General features: G+C 41.6%; 1 protein-coding gene across 1 annotated transcript in view; it reads right to left on the bottom strand.

Annotated features, from left to right (window-relative positions):
- Positions 1–23722, bottom strand: part of HMCN1 (hemicentin 1) — a 340371-nt gene that overhangs the window by 278632 nt on the left and 38017 nt on the right. Inside the window, 1 exon segment of the mRNA XM_038414308.2 lies at positions 2703–2773. Within this exon segment, the coding sequence (XP_038270236.1) occupies positions 2703–2773 (71 nt within the window).

Genomic DNA, 23722 nt, shown 5'->3' with positions numbered 1-23722 from the left:
TGTGCTTTTGTTTTGTGGACAGATTGATTTTGTTATCCACAAATGACCCCCCTAGATGGATGTCAAGTTTAACCTTGATGATCTCCAATGAAGACAAAATTTCATTATCTCCTTTGGCAGCTCATTATACTGTCTAATTGTTCTGATAGTTACAAAGCTCTTTCTTAAAATATTTGGCACGAATTCTCTCCTTTTTGATTAATAAGAATAATTGTTCCATGTCTTTTCCATCTGCATTAATCTCTCCTGTTGCAATGTAAAGATGATCTGCTTCTCAAACTGCTTTTGTTTTTTCCAGTTTTCTCTTTCAACTCAATTTCCAGTGTCTCTTAAATGCTTTACTTGGAAACACACAAATGGAAAGTAGTTGGAAAATGCTTCAATGTTCTGGGAGAAACCAAGAAGTTTTAATCAAAATATCCTGAAAAAAATTTACATCGTTCCAATTACTTTTTAAATTTTAAATTTCTGGTCTTTCAAAGGTTATAGTTCATTCAAATTGATGTATTTTGTGTACTTGTATTAACTTATTTAAATGCCCACAGTTTGAATATGAAGTTATTAAAACAGTATGCCATTGGCTAGAATTAAAAAATAAATAAATCATAACTTAAATAGAACTGTATAGTAATTTTTAAACAAGTTGTTTGAAATTAAGACTTTGCTAAACATTTATTACAAGCTCCATCTGATCTGTAAATTATTTGCAAACATTTGCTTTTGGCTTCTTTTCATCTAGAAAACAGCACAGTTTTTCAAGTTTTTTTCTCTATGTCAGTTATGAAAAACAAACTCAAGATGGCAGCCATTTTTAAACTAGCAACTTTAAGACAAATGTCAAAACAGGGTTGTTGAGTTTTATTATTCAAAATATATTGTTTTCTCTGAATTTCTAGTTTCGAATTTTCTTCTACATCTTAAATTGTATTCATTATGTTACCAATGAGCACCACCCATTTACAAGTAGCTTTTTATTAAAAGGATTCTTCCTGATGCCAGTTTTCTAAGCCAGATCTGCTCTTCAGCCACAAAAGATCTAGACCTGGTCTCCACTACAGAGTTAGGTCAATGTAAGGCAGCTTACATCAACCTAACTCTGTGAGCATCTACACTAACATGCAGCTCCCACCAATGTAATTTGCCCACTACAATGACTTAATAACAACTCCACCTCCATGAGATGCATAGCGCTCAAGTCAATGTTGTTAGGTCAACGCAGTGTTGACACTGTGTTGCTTACATTGACGGTTGCTGCCTTTCAGAAATTCTGCCATAATACCTCACACGGGCAGTTAAATCAATGTAAGTGCTTCCAGTGAGGACACTCACCATCAACACGAGGAGCGTAGTGTGGACGTATAAAACCAATTCAATTACTGTGGTGGCTGTACGTCAATGACTTAATTTTGCAGTGTAGACCTGCCCCGGTCCCACACTACTAAGGCTTGGTCTACACTAGGAACTTATGTTGGTATAACAACATTGCTCAAGTGTGGAAAATCCACACCCCAGAGCAGTGTAGTTACACTGACCTAACCTCCAATGTAGACAGCACTGTGTTGATGGCAGAAGCCCTACCACTCCTCGGGGAGGTGGAGTACGTATGCCGACAGAAGAAGCTCTCCCATTGGTATAGGTAGCATCTTCAGCAAATGTAGACAAGCTGTTACTCAGGCAATACTCTAAGGAGGGAAGGATTGAACTTCCAAACACTGCCCTAATCTGGCACGGGAATTTTTCCATTGTTTTAAAGAGGAAATAGATCAGGTCTTATTTGACTAAGGGCTTGTCTACACTGGCACTTTACAACGCTGCAACTTTCTCACTCGGGGTGTGAAAAAACACCCACCTGAGAGCTGCAAGTTTCAGAGCTGTAAAGTGCCAGTGTAGACAGTGCACCAGTGCTGGGAGCCACGCTCACAGCACTGGTAGCTATTCCCCTCAAGAAGATGGGCTGGTGCCATAGCAGTACTTTAAGGTTGCCAATGAAGATGTGCCCTAACTGCAGCCCATCCAAATCTTTCACGTAGTGGCCCAATTCTGATCTCATTTACAGCACCTTTAAACCAATGTAATTCCACTGACTGCAAAGGAGTTACTCTTGATGATTTACATCAGTGTAAGATCCGAATCAGGCCCTAAGGTGATTCCCACTGTGAGCCATCTCACTCATGAGCAGAGCTACTGACACAACTTAGGAGATTTGCACGATGATAGAGTGCTTCAAGAACTGTGTCAATCTGATGGAAAATTTACCTTTAATCAGCCTGTTTCAGGTAATCGGGTGGATGATGTCAACCTTTTGATATGTGTATTAACTGAATTAGATATTTTGTAGAGCTGGTTGAAATATTTCAACACTGCAGACAAATTTTTCCCAAACAAAGAAAACTGAAAAATTTCAACAAACTATTTTCAGTTTTTCAATCAGATGACAGAATCAGTAAAAAAAAAAAAAAAAAAAATTACAAAATAATTCTCAGAATTTTCCAACTTGGTCTAGTATTTTATATTGTTGAACAAGATCAGTAATTTTAGTCACCCTGCTGTAGAACAAGTCACATGGGTGTCAATTATGCATGCAGGGCAGCTAGCGTAATAGGGGCTGACTAGGGCCTCTAGTAGAAACAACAAGTGAGAAAGAAGTCTAAGGAAATAAGGACCATAGCAAGTATCGTATACAGAACAGGTAAGTTACTCACCTGAACATAAAGTTCCCGGAGTTCATATTGAAATTTCTTGGAATCTGTGGTAATTGTTACTGGGCCAATTTCTGGAATGAAAAGAAAAAAATTCAAATTGTGTAATGAGATTGCAGTAAAATCCCAAAGACTATTAAATTACAATTCCCATGAAAGTCAATCATTTCAGTCATACAATCTGGTAGTTTTAAAAGCGTTTTTGTTTTTTTGTTTTTAAATAAAGAAAAGCAGTAACATTGTATTTAATGATAAAAGAGCAGAATACTATTTCAAGGCAGTGATCGGTATTGGGCATTATCTTTCCCATCCCCAGCATGCATGGGGAACATATGCACTACTATACCACACCTTTTGACAGTGAAGCATGCTTTCCTTTCTGCAGCCAGCCAGCTCCAGGTAAAGCAAAATACTGCAGCTTTCAATAACTAATTTTTGACACTAAGCACTTTGAATATTAGCACTTGGGAAAGGATAGCCATTTAAATGACTATGTTAAAGGAGAGTTGAGGGGTTATGTGCAACAGAGGGCAGCTGATTTACAGAGAAGGTGGGTCTGATTTTAAGTCTACTGGTCTTGAATAATTAAAAACAAATCTGATAGTTTTGTACAAATATTATTCTTAGTTCCATGTGTCTTAAACACATACATATACACTGATCTGTCTGTATGTGTCTCTCTCTTACATGCATGCACTGCTGTTTTCTTTTGCCCCATATTTATATTACTCCTGGTGATTGGGAAGGGGGAAGTGGTTGCACCAGAAATTAATATAAGTTTGTTTCAGATGTAGTTGTGTGTCTGAGTGTGAGGAAACTGAAGTCCTTTAGCCACAGAACAGATCAGCAAGTTTCTCCCACCAACGTTACACAAATGTGCCTCAAGGGCCAGGCCAGGCCAGGGCAGGCCTGAAGGGCATCTCCCTCCTCGAAAGGAGAACATAGTTCAGCCTCCATGCCTATTCACTCCCTGGTCTCTCAGAGCAAAATTGCCAGCAAAAGCACAAACTAGAAATCAATTCCAATTCTGGGTTTTGTGGTATAGGCATGTGTCCACTGACAACCAACCTGAGATCATCAAATTCAACTCAACTGGCCATCAAACCACCAGGAAATAACTTTCAGTAATCACAGGGCTCTATTCATACTGGCAAGTTTAAGGATCACATTAACACCCTACCCCCAAGCCATCCATTCCCTCCTGATGTCTTCCAAATTATCATCCAGTTTGCTTATAACAAAATGTTTTCGCAAGTGTTCACATTTATTTCCCATGCTTGCTACAAGTTAGAGCTTTTCTAAATGGGGATATATAATAGCTATTCCTGATTATCTATTCCCAATTAACTCCATGCATGGATGCTCTTAATCTGTAATAAAAGCATCCACATATGAAGTTAATAGTTAATCCACTTTAAATCCACTTTTCCAGATTACCTTTCATGTGTGGACAAGCCTTAAGTGAGTATTTAATATCCATGTAATCTTGATATTTTTTCCTTTCAAACCATCCAGACAAAGCTTCACTTGATAGCATTTTCAGCAGCAACCGTGGCCGCAATCTAGTATGATCACACACAAGGGTTTATTTGGGGGCTGTATTTATGAACACCTGGCACTGTGTAGTTTTCACTTGGTTTACAAAGGTCACCAGAGAGATCACACAAAATATTTCCTAGTGTTATGAACTTATAGATGCCTTAAGACTTTTATTATGGCTTTGATTTGAGCCATTTATCCATAAATGCTGTTTGTTAAACTATTTAACATGTTCATTAAAAAGCTGTCGATTTTAAGAACACTGTGTTCTTCTTTGAGTAATTTTGTTTCCCCTTTTCCCACCCTAATCCTGCCTCACATTCACTCACCAACTCATTTCCTCTTCTTCCTTTCAGCTTCTTTAAAAGCATATGCCTGCAAGTTGTTTCCAAACTGCTTAGGTTGAGGTCTATCCACTGACAACCATTGTTCTTAATATAGGCAATGTGTGGTGTTATATATTATATATGCACATGCATGCATACAGTAACCAGCTCATTTATTTCTTCATCCACTCTACGAACTAGACTTTTAAATCCCAGAGGAGTAAGTGCTTTTGAAAATATTTTCTCTGCTTATCAAAAAGGGATCTAGAAACCCACTATTGGAGACATGGAGCCAGATCCTCAGCTGATTTTAAATCACCATAGCCAATTTAAACCAAGTGAAGATCTTGCCCAGTTTTAAACAGGAAGTGGACCCCTGTCTTTGAAAGTGAACACCAAAAAAATACAAATATCTGTACAATTAGTTTTCATCTTGATTTTATTGTTGATTTTTTTTCCCCACCAGATAAGTGGAGCAGTTCCACTCCAATTACTTGCATCTCATACCTGCTGGACATACAAACACTGACAGGGTGGCTACATTCATAATTTTCCTCCATAAGGTCATTTCCCATTATTGCATACTGGCAACTGGAGACTGAAATTCCATAACAAGCTTGAGAGAGGAAAAAAATGGGATTCAAGCTTCTTCACAGAATAATTAATTTGGATTTTACCTCAAGATGGTGAAGTTGTCAATATACAGTAGCAATTAATTTTAATCACTCTTAGAAGTTTAGCACATGTACGCTGCCTGTGTCAGAGTCAATGAAATTGCCATGTTATTGCTCAAACCAGAGAGTAATAAAACAAAAAAACAAGTACTAGATATAGTGAACACTGATAATGATGAAGAGGTACTCTCCTCATTTCAGAGGCACTAGGCACGACTCTCAGGCTTTGTCTACACTGGATTTTCGTCGGTGAAACTTTTGTCATTCAGGGGTGTAAAACACACACACACACACCCCGAATGACAAAAGTTTGACCAATGAAAAGTGCCAGTGTGAACAGCACTTTGTTGGCAGGAGAGCTCTCCTGCCGACGAAGGTATTGCCGCTTGTTGGGGGTGGAAGTATTTTTTCCTCGACAGGAGAGCTCTATGCTGCCAACAAAAAGTGGCTACACTGTGTGCCTTTTAGTGGCACAGCTGTAGCGGCACAGCTGTGTCGCTAAAAGGCATGTAGTGTTGACATAGCCTTAATACCCTGCCACAGTGCTGGAAGGAATTTAAGGGACATTCTTGGTAAAAGTTACCATGCAACGCAATACAACTTTATCTTGTATATCAGATTTCATAAACACTATACAAAATACTTTATGGAATTAAATTACACAAGATATCACCATATGCACTTGGGAAAAAACTGCAGAGAGCACCCAGCCAGACACTGCGGCACACAGGGACAGAAGCAGCCAAAGCAGAGATCTCTGGTGACGTACAACTATATAATATTCTTGGACTTTCACTGCCCTTGACTGATTGACTGTTTCCTCCAACCCTCTCCACCCCTGCCCTGTCCCCCTTGCCCCGCTTTTCCTTCCATTCAGCTGATCCCCCACAAGTAAATGCACCACCTCCATCCCCCCAAAAAGTAGAACATAACATTTTCCCCCATCAAACTGTTCACTCAGCTTGAGTGTTCTATTCCTTCCTCACTCAGTATCTTTTCTATTTAGACAATCTTGTCACATTGTTTCCTTGTACTCTCCCATCTTTCTCTATCCATCTGCTTATCTTATACTTAGACTGTAAGCTTTTTGGGGCATGGACCTTTTGTCCTGAGTGTATACAGCACCTAGCACCGTGGAGTTCTAGTCCATGACTGGGGCTTCTAGGCACTAGGAGAATACAAATAATAAATTAGTAATCAAAATACCTGTTAGTGCCTGATTTTCAGAAATGTGTATGCACAAATGTTGTATTTATGTGCCTAATTTCTATAGAGTTGTAGTAATTGCACACAAATAAGTGACCAACTAATACATCTAATTATCAGTTTCTCTGCATGCTCAACTGCCACAGTAGTGCATGAAATCACAGTAAACACACACATAAACAACTTCCAAACAAGTTGCATGCCTTCAATTGAAAAGCTGCTGCTTTAGGTTTAATTCAATTCATGTTAAAATGTCATGGAACCTGCAGACAGATCAGTGGAGTACAGCAAAAGCCGTATTTGATTTCATTTTCTGGGTGTTAAATTGCTTCTGAGGTGAAGAGCAGCTAGAAAATTTTCTAATGTGAATGCATACATTCAGGTGCTTAAATATAGATTAAAGGGACTAACTTTAGGCACCTACATTGGCAAAGCTGGGATTTCATTCATTATGGAGGTTTCCTCCATCCTTCATTACTCTGATGCTTTTCTCCCCCCACACTCCACAACTGAGGCTATGTCTACAATACAAAGTTAAGTCGAAGGAAGTTATGCCAATGATCATAAACTGCTATAATTATATCACTTGTGCATATTCACATACCATTCCTTGTGTTGGTGGAGTGCATCCACAGTTGGCATTCTAGCATCAGTGGAGAGAGCAGTGCACTGTGGGTAGCTATCCCACAGTGCAACTCGCCACCCTCTGCAGCTAGGAGCTGTGGGGAAGTGGAGTGGATTGCAGTGCATCATGGAAGCAGGCTCAACGTCCCAAATTGCAGTATTTTCAGTCCCATCATTCCATGGTCTTCCAAATACGTTTCACACCCTTTTTCAACAGCCCCTGTATACTGTCCGCCTGCCATCTCTTCCTGAAACCATGGATCCTACACTGCTCTCTAGTGTTGTGATCAGTGTTATGAACACAACGCAGCTGATCATACAGTATTACATGACCTTTGAATCTGAGTAGGAATCTATAGTGCCAGTCCTGCTGCGTGCCATGGAAAGAAAATTCCAGATTATTTTTGGCATTCACAGAGCAGCTGCACACAGTGGACCATCACTTTTGGGCTTAGGAAACAAGCACTGAGTGGTGAGATTGCATTGTTACACACGTCTGGGATGAGGAGCAGTGGCTGCAGACCTTTCGGAAGTGCAAAGCCACCTTCCTGGAACTGTGTGTGGAGCTCACCCCAGCCCTGTGGCACAAGCACACCAAAATGAGAGCTGCCCTCTCGGTGGAGAAACACGTGGAAATTGCTGTGGGGAAGCTAACAAGTCCGGACTGCTACCAGTCAGTCATGAATTGGTTTGGAGTCACTGTGGGCGTTGCATTCATGCAAGTGTGCAGGGCCATTAATCACATCCTACTAAAAAGGACTGTGAGTCTTGAAAATGTGCGTGAAATAGTGGCTGGCTATGCGGCAATGTGATCCCCTAATTGTAGCAGGGCAATAGATGGCACGCATATCCTAATTTTGGCCCCAGACCATCTTCTGACAGAGTACATCAATAAGAAAGGGGTACTTTTCCATGGTATTACATGTGCTTGTGGATACCAGGGTCATTTCACTGATATTAATGCGGGGTGATCAGAGAAGGTGCATGCCACATGCATCTTCATGAACACAGGCCTGTACTGAAAACTGAAAGCAGGGACTTTCTTTGCAGACCAGAAGTTACTAATGCAGGATACTGAAATGTCCATAGTGATCCTGGGAGGCCCAGTGTACTTCTTACTCCCATGAAGCCTTACATGGGAAACCTAGACAGTGGCAAGGAGCACTTCAACAATAGTTGAGCAGGTGCAGAATGACCACTGAATGTGTGTTTGTCAAATTAAAGGCTCACTGGCATTGCCTTTATTGCAAGTTAGACCTCAATGAGGAAAATATTCCCATGGTCATAGAGGCCTGCTGTACACTGAATAATGTTTGTGAAGCTAAGGGGGAAAGTTTCCCTAGGGATTGAGCATGGATGCAGATCGCCTAGCAGCTGATTTTGAGTAGCCAGATACCAGGACTAATAGAGGGGGACAAGAGAGGGCTATTCGAATCAGGGAGGCTTTGAAGCACCATTTTGACAATGAGCACCATTAATGTGTCTTTATGTAATGCATTTTGCCATGTTTTGTTTACTTGACACTGGAATAACCATTTTGATTGCTTCCTGACCAATTTGTAATCTGCAAATGTGCCAATTGCCACAGCAGCAACTATTTTGTGTAGGAGACAAAAAGTTTTATTTTGTTTCAGAGAGAGTTTTTTTTTAAAAAACAGGAACTAACAACAGAAAATGCCTTCTTGAAAGGGACAAAACAGTGAGAGGAGCACTCTCTTGAGGGAGGCTCTCATAGCTGTGTGTAAGTCCAGCTATCATTGGGGAACTTGTCCTAAGGGGTGAAGTGAACGGGATACTGCAATGAGCCAGGAAGATGCAAGAACATAAGAACGGCTCTACAGAATCAGACCAAAGGTCCATCTAGCCCAGTATCCTGTCCTCCAACTGTGGCCAGTGCCAGGTGCCCCAGAGGGAATGAACAGAACAGTTAATCGTCAAGTGATCCATTCACTGTAGCTCATTCCCAGCTTCTGGCAAACAGAGGCTAGGGACACCATTCCTGCCCATCCTGGCTAATAGTCATTGATAGACTTATCCTCTATGAATTTATCTAGTTCTTTTTTGAATCCTGTTATGGCTTTGGCCTTCACAACATCCTCTGGCAAGGAGTTGACAGGTTGACTGTGCATTGTGTGAAGAAATACTTCCTTTTATTTTAAACCTGCTGCCTATCAATTTCATTTGGTGACCCCTAGTTCTTGTGTTATGAAAAGTAGTAAACAACACTTCCTTATCTATTTTTCTACACCAGCCATGATTTTATAGACCTCAATCGTATCTCCCCTTAGCAATCTCTTTTCCAAGATGAAAAAGTCCCAGTCTTATTAATCTCTCTTCATACGGAAGTCATTCTATAACCCTAATCATTTTTGTTGCCCTTTTCTAAACCTTTTCCAATTCCAATATATCTTTTTTGAGATGGGGCGACCACATCTGCACAAAGTATTCAAGATGTGGGCGTACCTATGGATTTATAGAGAGGCAACATGATATTTTTTGTCCTGTTATCTATTCCTTTCTTAATTATTCCCAGCATTCTGTTCGCTTTTTTGACTGCCACTGCACATTGAGTGGATGTTTTCAAAGAACTATCCACAATGATTCCGAGATCTCTTTTTTGAGTGGTAACATCTAATTTAGACCCCATCATTTTATATGTATAGTTGGGATTATGCTTTCCAATGTGCATTACTTTGCATTTATCAGTGTTAAATTTCATCTGCCATTGTGTTGCCCAGTTTTGAGAGAATGTGTGTGTGGGATTTGAGGAGGGCATGGTAAGCAGTTTTGTATGGGCTGGGGGGAGGAAACATGCATGTGTTCTGCTTGCAGCACGATTAAGGACTTCAACATCTCTGTGTGGTCCTCACCATGGTCAGCTGGAAAGAAGCAATGTGAGTAGTCAACGCTGAGCAAACAGGAAGTGGGATTTCAAAAATTCCCAGGCCTTTCAAGAGGGAAGGGCAGATGCCTTTGTACCTGGGTGTAGGGCAGTGGAGTTCAAACTGCTAACCAGAGCAGTCAGGCTGGGAATTGTGGGACACCTCCTGGAGGTTAATCTGTGGCCACATAACTAAGCACGGTGTCTACACTGACACTGCGGCGATCTAACTTTGCTTCAAAAAGCTCTACGCCTCTCATTGAGGTGGTTTTATTTTTTTGGAGTAGCAGGAGAGGAGCATTGTAGTATGTATGCCTCTTTTGTCAATGAAAGCCAACTTTTGTCAACACAACTGTGTAAGGTCGATAAGGCCTGATTTTCCAACAACCGTGACACTTGATAGGGCTACATCCTGATAGTTCACATTGATAAGGCTGTAATTGTATTCCTTTGTTTTGAAACTACGCTATAAATGTCAAGTCTTCCAAAGTAACCCTGGGGATTTTAGGTCTCTCTCTCTCACACACACACACACACACACACACACACACACACAAAATTAATTACATATTAAAGGATTTTTTTTAAAAAGGAATGGTTGCATGTTATTGAACAAAGACTGGACTTTCTAAAACTGTAAAACCAGAAAACTCAATTTAATACAACCAATATGGTATTTGGTCAGTTGCTTAGGGACAGGCTAAAACACCACTACATAGAATTGTCTGCCAATGAATTTGACGCGATTAAGAATGTTGATATTTCCCTCCCAAGACAAGTTTGAAAAAAACACTCCTCAGTAAATAAACAGGAAAAGTTCTCAATAAGTAAACTGATAAACTTAAACCTTGATTAAGTTGTTCACTTTGGTGTATTTAAAGGACTTCCCACACAGTCATCTGGCTGCATGTTTACATGAGAGCTGGAGAGCGATCACTCTGGGAAATCTTAAAATCACCCTGATTACACAGATAGCTCAAACGCTGCTATGCTGTTTGTAGTTTTGGCAAACAGCAGTTAATCCACATACAATACAAAACATCTATACAGTAGAGATTTGGTATGGAGGGCTGGATGGTCCAGAAAACTAGTAAAGACATATGGAGTTTTTTCCCTCTATGCCATTAATTCAGTAGTGGCTGAAAGTTGTTTGTTACCATATGATGGATGTTTGGCGGCCTATGTGAAATAAGTGGTCTTTGTCCAGCTCTACAGCACAAAACTACAATCACATGGGAATTAAAGCAGACCAACTAAAATACTGATTGGTCTGTGAACTATATTCTTACCCGAGTGTTCATTCCTCCAGGTTAGCATGGGGACTTGTTAGCAAAGGCAGCATCAGGGAAAACTGACTACTATGCCCAGGCTTCACCTTATTATGAATAAAGGCCTTATTCTATGGTCATTCAATAGATTTTTCTAAATGAGGCCTGAGCTGGTTCAGGATTGGGACTTAAGGCATTAAACCAACCATGAGATACTTAATTATGAAAGGCAGGTGGCCTTTACTAACTTCCTGTTTTCATCATGCCATTGCAGTACAATACCTACTAGCCCAAATTCTCCCTTTTACTGGCATAAATTTGAAGTAGCAGCAGGGTTTTACCAGAGTTACATCAATATAAGAGAGCAGACTTTGGCCGTATGTACCTTCAAAACTGTCCAGCTACAAGCATATTTGGCCCCTTCTTTTCTAGCTGTGACTAGTATGTGACTCATGAAGGAAATAAACCAGTTTTCCCCCATACAACATAGTACTTTCCTTTAGTTTAGATGGTTTTAAGATTAAAATGAGTAACACTAATCAATCCCATTACTTATAAGTTCATATTGTACAGTATATTGCTGATTTACATTAAATTGAAATCAGATACTGAAATGCTACCTTTGAAAGAAATGTTTAAGACAAGACATCATTGAGAATATCCAGTTTAGAATATGCATTTTTTGAAAATGAAAAATACATATACTGCAAAGCAAAATAAAATAATGCACACACCATCAAAACTGTACAGCCTTATTAGATAATCACCACTCTTAAGAGATCACCCCTCAAAGTTAAGTATAATTCTGCTCCACACCTTAATTAGAAAGCTGCCTTTAGTAAGCAACTGATTGTTATTGTTTTCACTGTACAGTGTACCCTACATTTGTCCTTTCAATTAATGTGAAAGCTGTAAATTAGAACTCTGTATAGTAAGGCCAGAATGTGCAAATGCGAGTGCCTACAATTAGCTACATAAATCTATATTTAGTCAAGTAACAAGTGTCTTGGTTTTCATACATGTTGAGCAACCTTGCTTTCCAGGGGGTGTTTGGAGTGCTTGGCTCAGGAAAAATCAGAATACTCACTCACCCTTTTTATGGGGAATGCTTCACCAGTCAACAGCCTCAGACCTGAGGCCTACAGCCCATCTCCACTTGAATTGTGACTCCAAGAAACTCACTTTTCCTGTTATCTAAGTTGTAACAGATAGGAGTAGCATAAATCTGAATTAGGGATGTAAATATCATTTACCCAGTTAACCGATTAAAGGGAGAGGGGTGGGGCTGCTTCGGCCAGCAGGCACGGGTCTAGGGCTGTTCCTGGGGTCAGCCAGCACGCCCCAGGGCTGCTGCTAGGGTTGGCCAGCTGGCACGGCCTGGGGCTGCTGCTCCAGCTGGGTGGCTGTGGCTGGGGTTGACCGACTGGCCGACATGGCCCAGGGATGCTGCTTCGGCCAGCCAGCAGGGCTGGGGTCAGCCAGCTGGTGTGGCCTGGGCCTGCGGCTGGTGTCGGCCAGCGGGGCCAAGGTCGGCCAGCCAGGGGCTGGGGGTTAACGGTTACACTGGGTTAACCAGTAAGACTAATACTTACTAATGACAGGTTTCAGAGTAGCAGCCGTGTTAGTCTGTATTCGCAAAAAGAATTATATATATATAGTATATAAATCTCCCCACTGTATTTTCCACTGAATGCATCCGATGAAGTGAGCTGTAGCTCACGAAAGCTTATGCTCAAATAAATTTGTTATTCTCTAAGGTGCCACAAGTACTCCTTTTCTTAATGCTTACTAGTTAACCAATTAAACATTTACTATTTTACATCCCTAGTCTGAATATGGGATAAGTTGTGGACAATGCAATATTGCACATGGAGCGTCATGTGAAAATGGTGAAGAATCACAGGAAGAGTTGCTTTCCACTAATACTGAACAAGCAACTATATTAGAACAACAAAAATAGTGTTATCCTTAAACTTCTCTCTCTGACTTACTGTAGAGCTTCTGCCTCTAACCTTCCCATGTCCCATATGTGTGGCTACTAGCTACAGATTTGAAGAACCAATACACATTTCTCCTTTCATACTCAGATGAGAGGCTTATTCTTGGGGGAGGGGCATGTAAGGAGTAACCTTAAATACCAAGGATAGAACTGGGCCATCCATTCTGGGACTTCACCTAACTACTGTGTAGTGAGCTGCAAATGGGTGACATTTTATTGTGATATTTTCTTTCTCAGTCAACAGAAATTGATAACTACTAACCAGATGTGAGGAAGAGGAGGAAAATATCTACTGCCCAAAATCTCTCCACTAGCAGCCCCAGAGAATGTAAGTTAGGGGCATATTAAAAATCACAATCTAGGAAGAACAATTTGTAACAAAAGGCGTGATTCTGCAAGATGATGAGCTCCTTAACTCCCACTGAAGTCAATGAAGGTTGTGGGTGCTCTCCACTTCAAAGTTGGCAATAAGCACTTTACAGAAATGCGTCAACAGTTTATCTACCCAACAAAAGCCCATGTGATATATGCTCCACTTGAATCTTTACATACATAAGCAGCCAATGATTCATTTCAACTATAACTTGGTGAATGCTCCTTACAATCACCAATTCCTCCCTTGAGCTCTTATCCAAAACCCAATGACCTCAGTGGGCACTGGATTGAGCCTTTGCTGCCGAGTGGCTCAGTAGTTGAAAGATTTCATAAACTATTAAAATTTCTTCCTACATAATATCTTCTAATGACTCAGATGCCCTTGGATCTGAGCCTTTGGCCTGGGTTTAATTATGTTAATTTCAGAAAAGCCCCAGAACTGCAATGAGCAACAATTACAAGATCATTTCATGGGGAGGGGGATGGGGGCAGTGAGAGAAAGATTTTTTTTTCAATTGCAGTGACTTTTTACTATTTTTAGCCTTAATTGAGGCTAAAAACCAATAACTTTAAATTACAAAATTCACTTTACTTAAGAAGGATACTAATGAGAGATTTGTTTAAAGGAGTGTGACTGGATACAGAACTTTTCACCTCCAGGTTGATATTCAAATCAAAACCAGATATCAGATGGTAACAATGTTCAAAGACTGACTATTTGGTGACCTAAGCCACATGAGTTGGTGGCCTCAGTCCAGTCCCTACTGGATAGTATCATATCCCAGTCAACAACCTCATTGCACCTTCATTCCAGTTTCAGCCGAGGCGCCAAGGTATGAATAAATCCTTAGACTGAACTGCCTCTCACGCCTAGAGGCAGCCCCTCCAGAACAAATCTGAGGCCCATTGACAAGGCAGTGGACAAATAAATTGCACTTCCGCTTTCCCTACTCCATGGATGCTACAGAAAAAGGACATCGGCCTGTGTGTTAATCTGGCACCCTTCAAAAGCAGTGCATTCATTTTTACTAGTAAGTGAATAAGGGAATACACAGGAAGTTCTGAAAAAGACATCCCCAAAGTTATGCATTAGTAAAGGACACAGCCTCCGACATAACACTGAAAGATAACAAAACATAGACACTAATGCTATCATGTGACACCACAGGACAGCACAAAATCTTTCGGGCTGGGATTCTGAACAGGAGACTAATGGAGTTAGGTGCCCACCTCGAACTGAGATTCAGTGGGAGCTGGCTGCTTATCGCCCTTTAAGCGCCTTTGAAAATCCCAGCCCTGTAATGACTCCTTGATGTTTCCCTTGTGCACATGTAGAATTTTACCTGAGGGTTTCAGCTTTAAAAAATAAAAGTTCAAAATTCTTGTAAAACAACATAACATGGAAATCTGCAAAATTCTTGAGGGACAAAAATTGATAAGGCTCCTGTGTCCAATGTAACTAGTGCTGAATTTAGCTGGTGGGCGCAAAACACAAAAGTTTGCAATGTATATTAACTAAATGCAATAAGGAATAGTAACAAAGTATGTGCTCATTCATCCACAATGGAGAGTAGCCTACATGAATTTAATATATTATATACTCTTCCCTTTTTAAAAAAGTACAGTGATATCACTCAGACTTGACAGATATACTCAGCCTCTATTTGGGGGAGTGCAAAATGTAGTTATGATCACATTGTAAATTCCTGATTCTCTCAGTTGGACAACTCTAATAAGTAGTGCTTTATTGCTCTTGGTGCCTCTAATTTGGAGGACATTATACAGTACCCAGTATGGAGTCAGGGAGTTATTAGCTGGGATTTAAACTAACGAAATACGGTTTAAATTAAATAAGCTTTAAGGTTTAACTCTAGTTCCAAGAAAAATATACCACTTAGAAGCACATCCTCTCTGGTAGACAGAAAATTTATCATTATTGGCAAACAAACATGGAAAGCTGGAGGCCAAGAACCCTGACTCCATGCGGTTAAAAAACAAGGCAGTGCCAATGGGCATAAATGTTACAATGTTTAAAAGGATTGATGTGAGCCAAGTCTTTCTTTTGGGGGGGGAACAAATGAATTTCCAGGATCCTGAAATTGATGTGTGACCCATCTTCCAACCTATTCAGTTGAGCCTTTTGAACTGCCCTGTAGCTAGGTCTGGTCTCAGTAAGGGGTCCAGCATCATCATTTCTGAAATGACTTTGCTGGTTTCCATCCAATTCTCAATGGATGATTGCCTAAATTACAAAAACAACTGCCATAGTTGGCAACTCAGTTGATAAGTCCCACAAAAGAGGCCACAGGACTGAAGGAGCCATGAAGAGCAAATGAGTCTCTCATTTCTAGGTGGTCCCTCTAGGTCTGAGTTGAGCCACACTTGTGAGGCATTGTGGGTAAATTCTGATAGCTGCTCCCAGTACTGCACCTCTTCTGTGCATAAAGGATTTTAGTTTTCAAGGTTGTCAATCTACCACTTTTCAAGAGTACAGAAGTTCACACACTATTTATCTTTTCCAGATAAAGTACAATACCAGCAAAATAAAAATAGTTTTCTTTATTATTTCCAAGCTTTGCGCAACTAATTTGCTTCTTTCAATCTAAACTAAAAGATAAACAACTGATAAGAACCAAACTTGCTGTACTGCTTCCTTACTGTACTGAGTAGCATGCAATGACAGCTATTTACTGAAACTGATCTATGTTCCTAACACATACTGGACATCTAAAGGGTCATCAGATTATTTTTTGGTTTTGTTTTTTTCCCTGTTAATGGCAATCTTTTTGCAACCCAGGAACAAAAATTTACAGTTCTTTATCCATGATGAACTAAAGCTCAATGCAGGGCTATGTCGTATGAAACTATTTCCGTCTCCTCTTTTGCTGTGTATATATTGGCAATGCTTTTTCAACACTTGTAATGTTGCCGGAGGAAGAAATAATGCTTAAGAAGAGGGCAGGATTAAATATAGCTACAAACTGTGCAATGCTATTTTGGGACAGACAGTCTGAATATTTTATTCTTTGAATGTTAATTCAAGAAAGATTGGAAACTATTTTTAAATTTAAAACTTAAAACAGTTCATAATATATTAACAAATTAATAGAGTAACATCCAGGACAGATTCCCTTTCCTTTCCTTTTAGATGTGCCCAAGGCACACAATAAAAATTGAAAAAATGGGTGGCTCATTCTAAAACTCCAGCAACAAAACTTCCCTGAAAGTTACTGAGTGTTAATCACACTCAGCCACTCAACTATACAAGACAGAAACAGAACAGCACTCCCAACAACAGCTCAGTGTCCTTGCGAGCAGGATTCTGTTACTTAAGAACAACTGACAGGTAATTAACATTTGTGAGTGCAATATATACACCACAAAACAGTCATGCTTGTAGCTTCTCAGGCAGGGATTTCCCTACACCGCCCTCCACTCAAGTTTTGTGAACTAGTTACATGCAGTCTTGCCACATTAGTGATTGTTTGGAAATTTGAATTGAAATTGAAACATTAATACATATAAAGTATATGATAAAATATGTGTATCTGAAAAAGTATAATATATTTGAAAAGTATGAACACAGACTAGCTTCCTTATACAGCTTTTATTTTTTGTGACTGTCAGTGCATTCATTTTGGTGAAGTTTGCCAACCTAATAATTTCAAATTATGATTTGTAAGCAAAGTCTAAATGAGCTCTCCCTGACAGCTAGTGATGAGCTGGGGGAAAAGGCTTCACACCTAATTTAAACAGGTATCCAAAAAACAGAGCTGTGTTGCCCAAGTGATAGATTTTTAACTGGGGTTGGGTTACAAATCACTTCAATGCGGGGGGTAATGAAATGTTGTTGTTTTTATTGTACGAGTAAAGGACAGTAGAACTGTACTTAGCCTGTGCTGATTGAGGGCATCGAGAGAAGGTGGGGACAGGTGTTTTGCTTGATAGTCTTCCTGAGTCACAAGTACTATTTGACCTGCCCCTCTCCACTGTTTAAAGACAGAGCTGATTAGGCTTCATAGAGAGTCTTTTGGTTTGTTAAGTGACCACTAGAGCTGAAATCTCTGATAATCAGGTCTAAGTGCTTAGACCTGCTGTGGGACAGTGTTTCTGTAGAAGAGATGGCCCAGTCTGCACTAGCACCGAGGTTCCCCCCGACCCCGAAGAGCTGAAATCACTGAGAGTCAAGTGGAACCGCGAGAGACCAACTCACAGAGGTCATAGTGGCAGGTGGCAGCATAAGGTGACAGTACAGGGCTATTGGGGTAGAACAATAGAGTGAACGGTGGCATGACAAACAGCGGCCAGAGCATTGGACTTAGGGTGACCAGATGTCCCAATTTTATAGGGACAGTCCCAATTTTTGGGTCTTTTTCTCATATAGGCTCCTATTACCCCCAACCCCCGTCCCGATTTTTCACACTTGCTTTCTGGTCACCCTAATTGGGCTATGTTTTAGTCAACCTTTCTCCAGAAGCTATATTTGTTACTGGGAAACTTATATAAACATATGTGTCCAAGTAGGCCAAGATTTTAAAAAATGCATTATTTGCCAAGATCATTATCTCACATCATCACTATCTTAAGAGGTCATTATCTTGGGGAGTTTCTGTATTAAACTTTTGTATTATTATAATTTTTTATGTAAGAATGGCTATATTGGATCAGATCAATGGTCCATTTATCCCAGTATCCTGTCTTCCAACAGTGACTGTTCCAGGTGCTTCAGAGGGAATGAAAAGAACAGGAAATCATTGATTGATCCATCCCCTGTAATCCACTCCCAGCTTCTGGCAAACAGAGACTAGGGACATTCAGATCATGATGTTGCATCCCTGCCTATCCTGGCTAATAGCCATTGATGGACCTATCCTCCATGAACTTATCTAGTTCTTTTTTGAACCCTGGTATAATTTTGGCCTTCACAACATCCCTGACAAAAAGTTCAAGGGGTGACTGTGCATTGTGTGAAGAAATACTTCCTTTTGTTTGTTTTAAACTTACTGCCTATTAATTTCATTGGGTGACCCTTGGTTCTTATGTTAAGTGAAGGGGTAAATAATACTTGTTCATTCATTTTCTCCTCACCATCAAGATTTTATAAGACTCTATCAAATCCGCTCTTAGTCGTCTCTTTTCCAAGCTGAAAAGGCCCAGTCGTCTCTCCTCTTATGGAATCTGTTCCATACCTCTAATCATTTTTGTTGCCCTTCTCTGTACCTTTTTCAATTCCAATATATCTTTTTTGAGATGGGGTGACCAGAACAACACGCAGTATTTAAGATGTGGGCATGTCATGGATTTATATAGTAAAAGGGGAGGAGCTTGGTTTGCCAGACTAATGAGCTAAGCCAATACTGACAACCTATATGAAAGGGCTGCAAAACACCATGTCTCTGGACTGCGTCAACATTCAGAAAGCCTTATAAGCCAGTCATTGTCAAAGCCAATTTGAGAAGAACTTAATGAGGCTGTTAAGAATGCTGGAGACACAACTCAGTTTATGTGAACCAACATGGCTATTGCATCATACTTTCTATTTAAGCAAGAGATACCACATACTACAAACTAGAGGCCTATGTTAAGTGCATTGTCACTTGTTAATCCTGAAGTTGGACACTGGTTCCGAACAAAACTGGCAAATGCTCACTATCTTTCTGCAAAAAACTCAGCTGACTCTTTTGAAACCAGAGTCACCCAGAAGATTCAGGGGGCCTGGGGTCTTTGGTGGTGGGGGTTCTTCCACTCCGGGTCTTCGGGGCACTTAGCCGAAGACATGGAGCGGAAAGACCCCCCGCCACCAAATTGCTACCGAAAACCTGGAGCGGAAGAAGCAGCAGCGGGTCCATCACTCTGGGTGTGTTTGGCGGCACTGAAAGACCCACCACCACCAAATTGCCGCCGAAAACTCTTGTGGGGGCCCCTGAAAACTCTCGTGGGGGCCCCTAGGGGGGCCGGGGCCTGGGGCAAATTGCCCCCCCCCGGGCAGCCCTGCTTGAAACATGTGGTGCAACAGTGAAAGACTCAGGAGTTGAAAAAGTGAAGAATTCTTTCACTATATTCAAAATATGTGCATACATGGCCGACAAATGCACCAATGCAAATAGGCATCAAGTATTAAGTCATTACGTATGTTACCTTGATGTCTGTGGTAGGCCAGTAGATGCATTCTAGATGTTCAGGTTATAGAAGACACATCAGCTGCATCTGTGACATCTTAGAAGAGTTAAATGCTTGTAAATTGAAGCCCAAACAGATGGCTGACTAATAAAGGTACTTATATTGACTCCATAAGTGAAGAGGACAAGAAGTGTTTGTTAAGCCAGCTGAAAAAGTACAAAACACTTGATTCTTACAAATCTCCAATAGAGATTTCTGGATTCTATTCAAGCTCCATGTAGCTTTCACAGATGCCTTGTCTTGTAAAACACCTATGGTTGAGGGGAGTGAGGCACTACCAGCAATGGGGCTGCCGTGTGATCAGGACAGAATAGAGAATTTTGAACACAGAATGGAATATCATATGATGAACGAATGAAGATTTAACTTCAACTTCTTTATCATTACTAGTGGTTCGACCCAATCTTTGTGCTATGTTTCTTGGCATGAAAGTAGGAATTCATCTCTTGCTAATCCCAGTCACAACAGCTACAGCTGAGCATATTTTTTTCCTCATTAAATAGAATTTTGTGTTCTGAAAGAAGTTGCCTTCTGCCTAATCATGAGCATATTATGAAGGACTGGAAGTAACAGACACACAAGACGACACCAAAGAGTGAAAAATTACAACAAGAAACCAAGACTGATGTAGATGTAGTGCTTCATAGTAGACTTGAGTAGCCAATTTTAATTTTTGTGATGGTTTTAAAACATGAGTTAAATCTAGTTGTAGAAAATGGTTGTGAAACATTTTTCAGTTTTTACTATGGTGCCATACAGCCCATCTTTGCCCTCACGGTCTCAACCCTCATCGGCCCTCACCTCCCCCTCCCCCCCGCCAATTTCAATTCCTGGGAAAACACTCTTAGGGTAGGTCTTCATTTCAGAGTTAAGCAATCTACACTCAAGTTACTCCACTGGAGTTAGCCTAGCTCTAGTGAGAATGGGCACACTGTGAAATAACACCTTAGTTGCTGTGTCCACATTGGCACTGTACTTACTGTGTGTGGCACTAAGATTTCAGGTGGGCACCCACATCCCATGATTCTTAGCAATATAATCAACTGAGCTGTTTATTAATTCTTTCCCAGTGAATTGTGAACAAACTCATCTATCCTTTCTGGACACACGTGGGAAACTGTGGGAAGGTATCATAGGATGAGTGGCATTTCAATGGCACTACGCAGTGGCATCCACACTACACAGTGGTTGCGTTAGCAGCTTGTGAGTTATGTTCACCTGAGCTTTAACCTATACCCAGTCAACTGAAGTTAAAAGTACCACTGCACTTGAGTTAAGGGTTTTGTGTGTGGACAAGGGTGTTGTCCTAACACTACTCAAGTTAGAACTTGAGTTCACTTTGCAATAAAGACAAGGAGGACAGGAGAGCAACATGTGACAGGCACGGTAGGGGGAGGTCCTTGAGCACACATGCACTGCCCTACCTGCCATCAGTTACACCAGCAGAGCTGCCTGATGTTTCCCCTTCAGATGGTCTGAATACTCTACAGGAATTACAGAAACCAGAAAGGTTTCAGAGTAGCAGCCGTGTTAGTCTGTATTCGCAAAAAGAAAAGGAGTACTTGTGGCACCTTAGAGACTAACAAATTTATTTGAGCATAAGCTTTCGTGAGCTACAGCTCACTTCATCGGATGCATTTGGTGGAAAAAACAGAGGAGAGATTTATATACACACACAGAGAACATGAAACAATGGGTTTATCATACACACTGTAAGGAGAGGTTGCACAGGTTGCACAGAGGAGCCAAGAGGCCAGTGAAGAAGCTTGGCAACATGTGACCTCCAGAAGAGGTAAGCGGAATGTCCGGGTTCCAGTAACACAGACACAGGTAACTAACCGCTTTCATGTTCTCTCCACAGGTACCAATGCGGAGAGTGGACCAGATGATATGTCTGGGGGGAGAAAGCAGAAGGAGATTCCGCTGGTTGGGAGGCATGAGATGCGATGTCCTGAGGTTGGGGGTTCCACGACCACCACTCCCAAGAGGAGAAGGCGGGTGGTGGTGGTCGGGGACTCTCTCCTCCGGGGGACTGAGTCATCTATCTGCCGCCCTGACCGGGAAAACCGAGAAGTCTGCTGCTTGCCAGGGGCTAAGATTCGTGATGTGACGGAGAGACTGCCAAGACTCATCAAGCCCTCGGATCGCTACCCCTTCCTGCTTCTCCACGTGGGCACCAATGATACTGCCAAGAATGACCTTGAGCGGATCACTGCGGACTACGTGGCTCTGGGAAGAAGGATAAAGGAGTTGGAGGCGCAAGTGGTGTTCTCGTCCATCCTCCCCGTGGAAGGAAAAGGCCTGGGTAGGGACCGTCGAATCGTGGAGGTCAACGAATGGCTACGCAGGTGGTGTCGGAGAGAAGGCTTTGGATTCTTTGACCATGGGATGGTGTTCCATGAAGGAGGAGTGCTGGGCAGAGACGGGCTCCATCTTACGAAGAGAGGGAAGAACATCTTTGCCAGCAGGCTGGCTAACCTAGTGAGGAGGGCTTTAAACTAGGTTCACCGGGGGAAGGAGACCAAAGCCCTGAGGTAAGTGGGAAAGCGGGATACCGGGAGGAAGCACAGGCAGGAATGTCTGTGAGGGGAGGGCTCCTGCCTCATACTGGGAATGAGGGGCGATCAACAGGTTATCTCAAGTGCTTATATACAAATGCACAAAGCCTTGGAAACAAGCAGGGAGAACTGGAGGTCCTGGTGATGTCAAGGAATTATGACGTGATTGGAATAACAGAGACTTGGTGGGATAACTCACATGACTGGAGTACAGTCATGGATGGTTATAAACTGTTCAGGAAGGACAGGCAGGGCAGAAAAGGTGGGGGAGTAGCACTGTATGTAAGGGAGCAGTATGACTGCTCAGAGCTCCGGTACGAAACTGTGGAAAAACCTGAGTGTCTCTGGATTAAGTTTAGAAGTGTGTGCAACAAGAGTGATGTCATGGTGGGAGTCTGCTATAGACCACCGGACCAGGGGGATGAGGTGGATGAGGCTTTCTTCCGGCAACTCACGGAAGCTACTAGATCGCATGCCCTGATTCTCATGGGTGACTTTAATTTTCCTGATATCTGCTGGGAGAGCAATACAGCGGTGCATAGACAATCCAGGAAGTTTTTGGAAAGCATAGGGACAATTTCCTGGTGCAAGTGCTAGGGGAGCCAACTAGGGGGAGCGCTTTTCTTGACCTGCTGCTCACAAACCGGGTAGAATTAGTGGGGGAAGCAAAAGTGGATGGGAATCTGGGAGGCAGTGACCATGAGTTGGTTGAGTTCAGGATCCTGACGCAGGGAAGAAAGGTAAGCAGCAGGATACGGACCCTGGACTTCAGGAAAGCAGACTTTGACTCCCTCAGGGAACAGATGGCCAGGATCCCCTGGGGGACTAACATGAAAGGGAAGGGGAGTCCAGGAGAGCTGGCTGTATTTCAAGGAATCCCTGTTGAGGTTACAGGGACAAACCATCCCGATGAGTCGAAAGAATAGTAAATATGGCAGGCGACCAGCTTGGCTTAATGGTGAAATCTTAGCGGATCTTAAACATAAAAAAGAAGCTTACAAGAAGTGGAAGGTTGGACATATGACCAGGGAAGAGTATAAAAATATTGCTCGGGCATGTAGGAAAGATATCAGGAGGGCCAAATCGCACCTGGAGCTGCAGCTAGCAAGAGATGTCAAGAGTAACAAGAAGGGTTTCTTCAGGTATGTTGGCAACAAGAAGAAGCCAAGGAAAGTGTGGGCCCCTTACTGAATGAGGGAGGCAAGCTAGTGACAGAGGATGTGGAAAAAGCTAATGTACTCAATGCTTTTTTTGCCTCTGTTTTCACTAACAAGGTCAGCTCCCAGACTGCTGTGCTGGGCATCACAAAATGGGGAAGAGATGGCCAGCCCTCTGTAGAGATAGAGGTGGTTAGGGACTATTTAGAAAAGCTGGACGTGCATAAGTCCATGGG

Source organism: Dermochelys coriacea, chromosome 8, assembly GCF_009764565.3.
Source record: "Dermochelys coriacea isolate rDerCor1 chromosome 8, rDerCor1.pri.v4, whole genome shotgun sequence".
NCBI lineage: Eukaryota > Metazoa > Chordata > Testudines > Dermochelyidae > Dermochelys > Dermochelys coriacea.
This window is presented reverse-complemented; position numbering and strand designations above follow the sequence as displayed.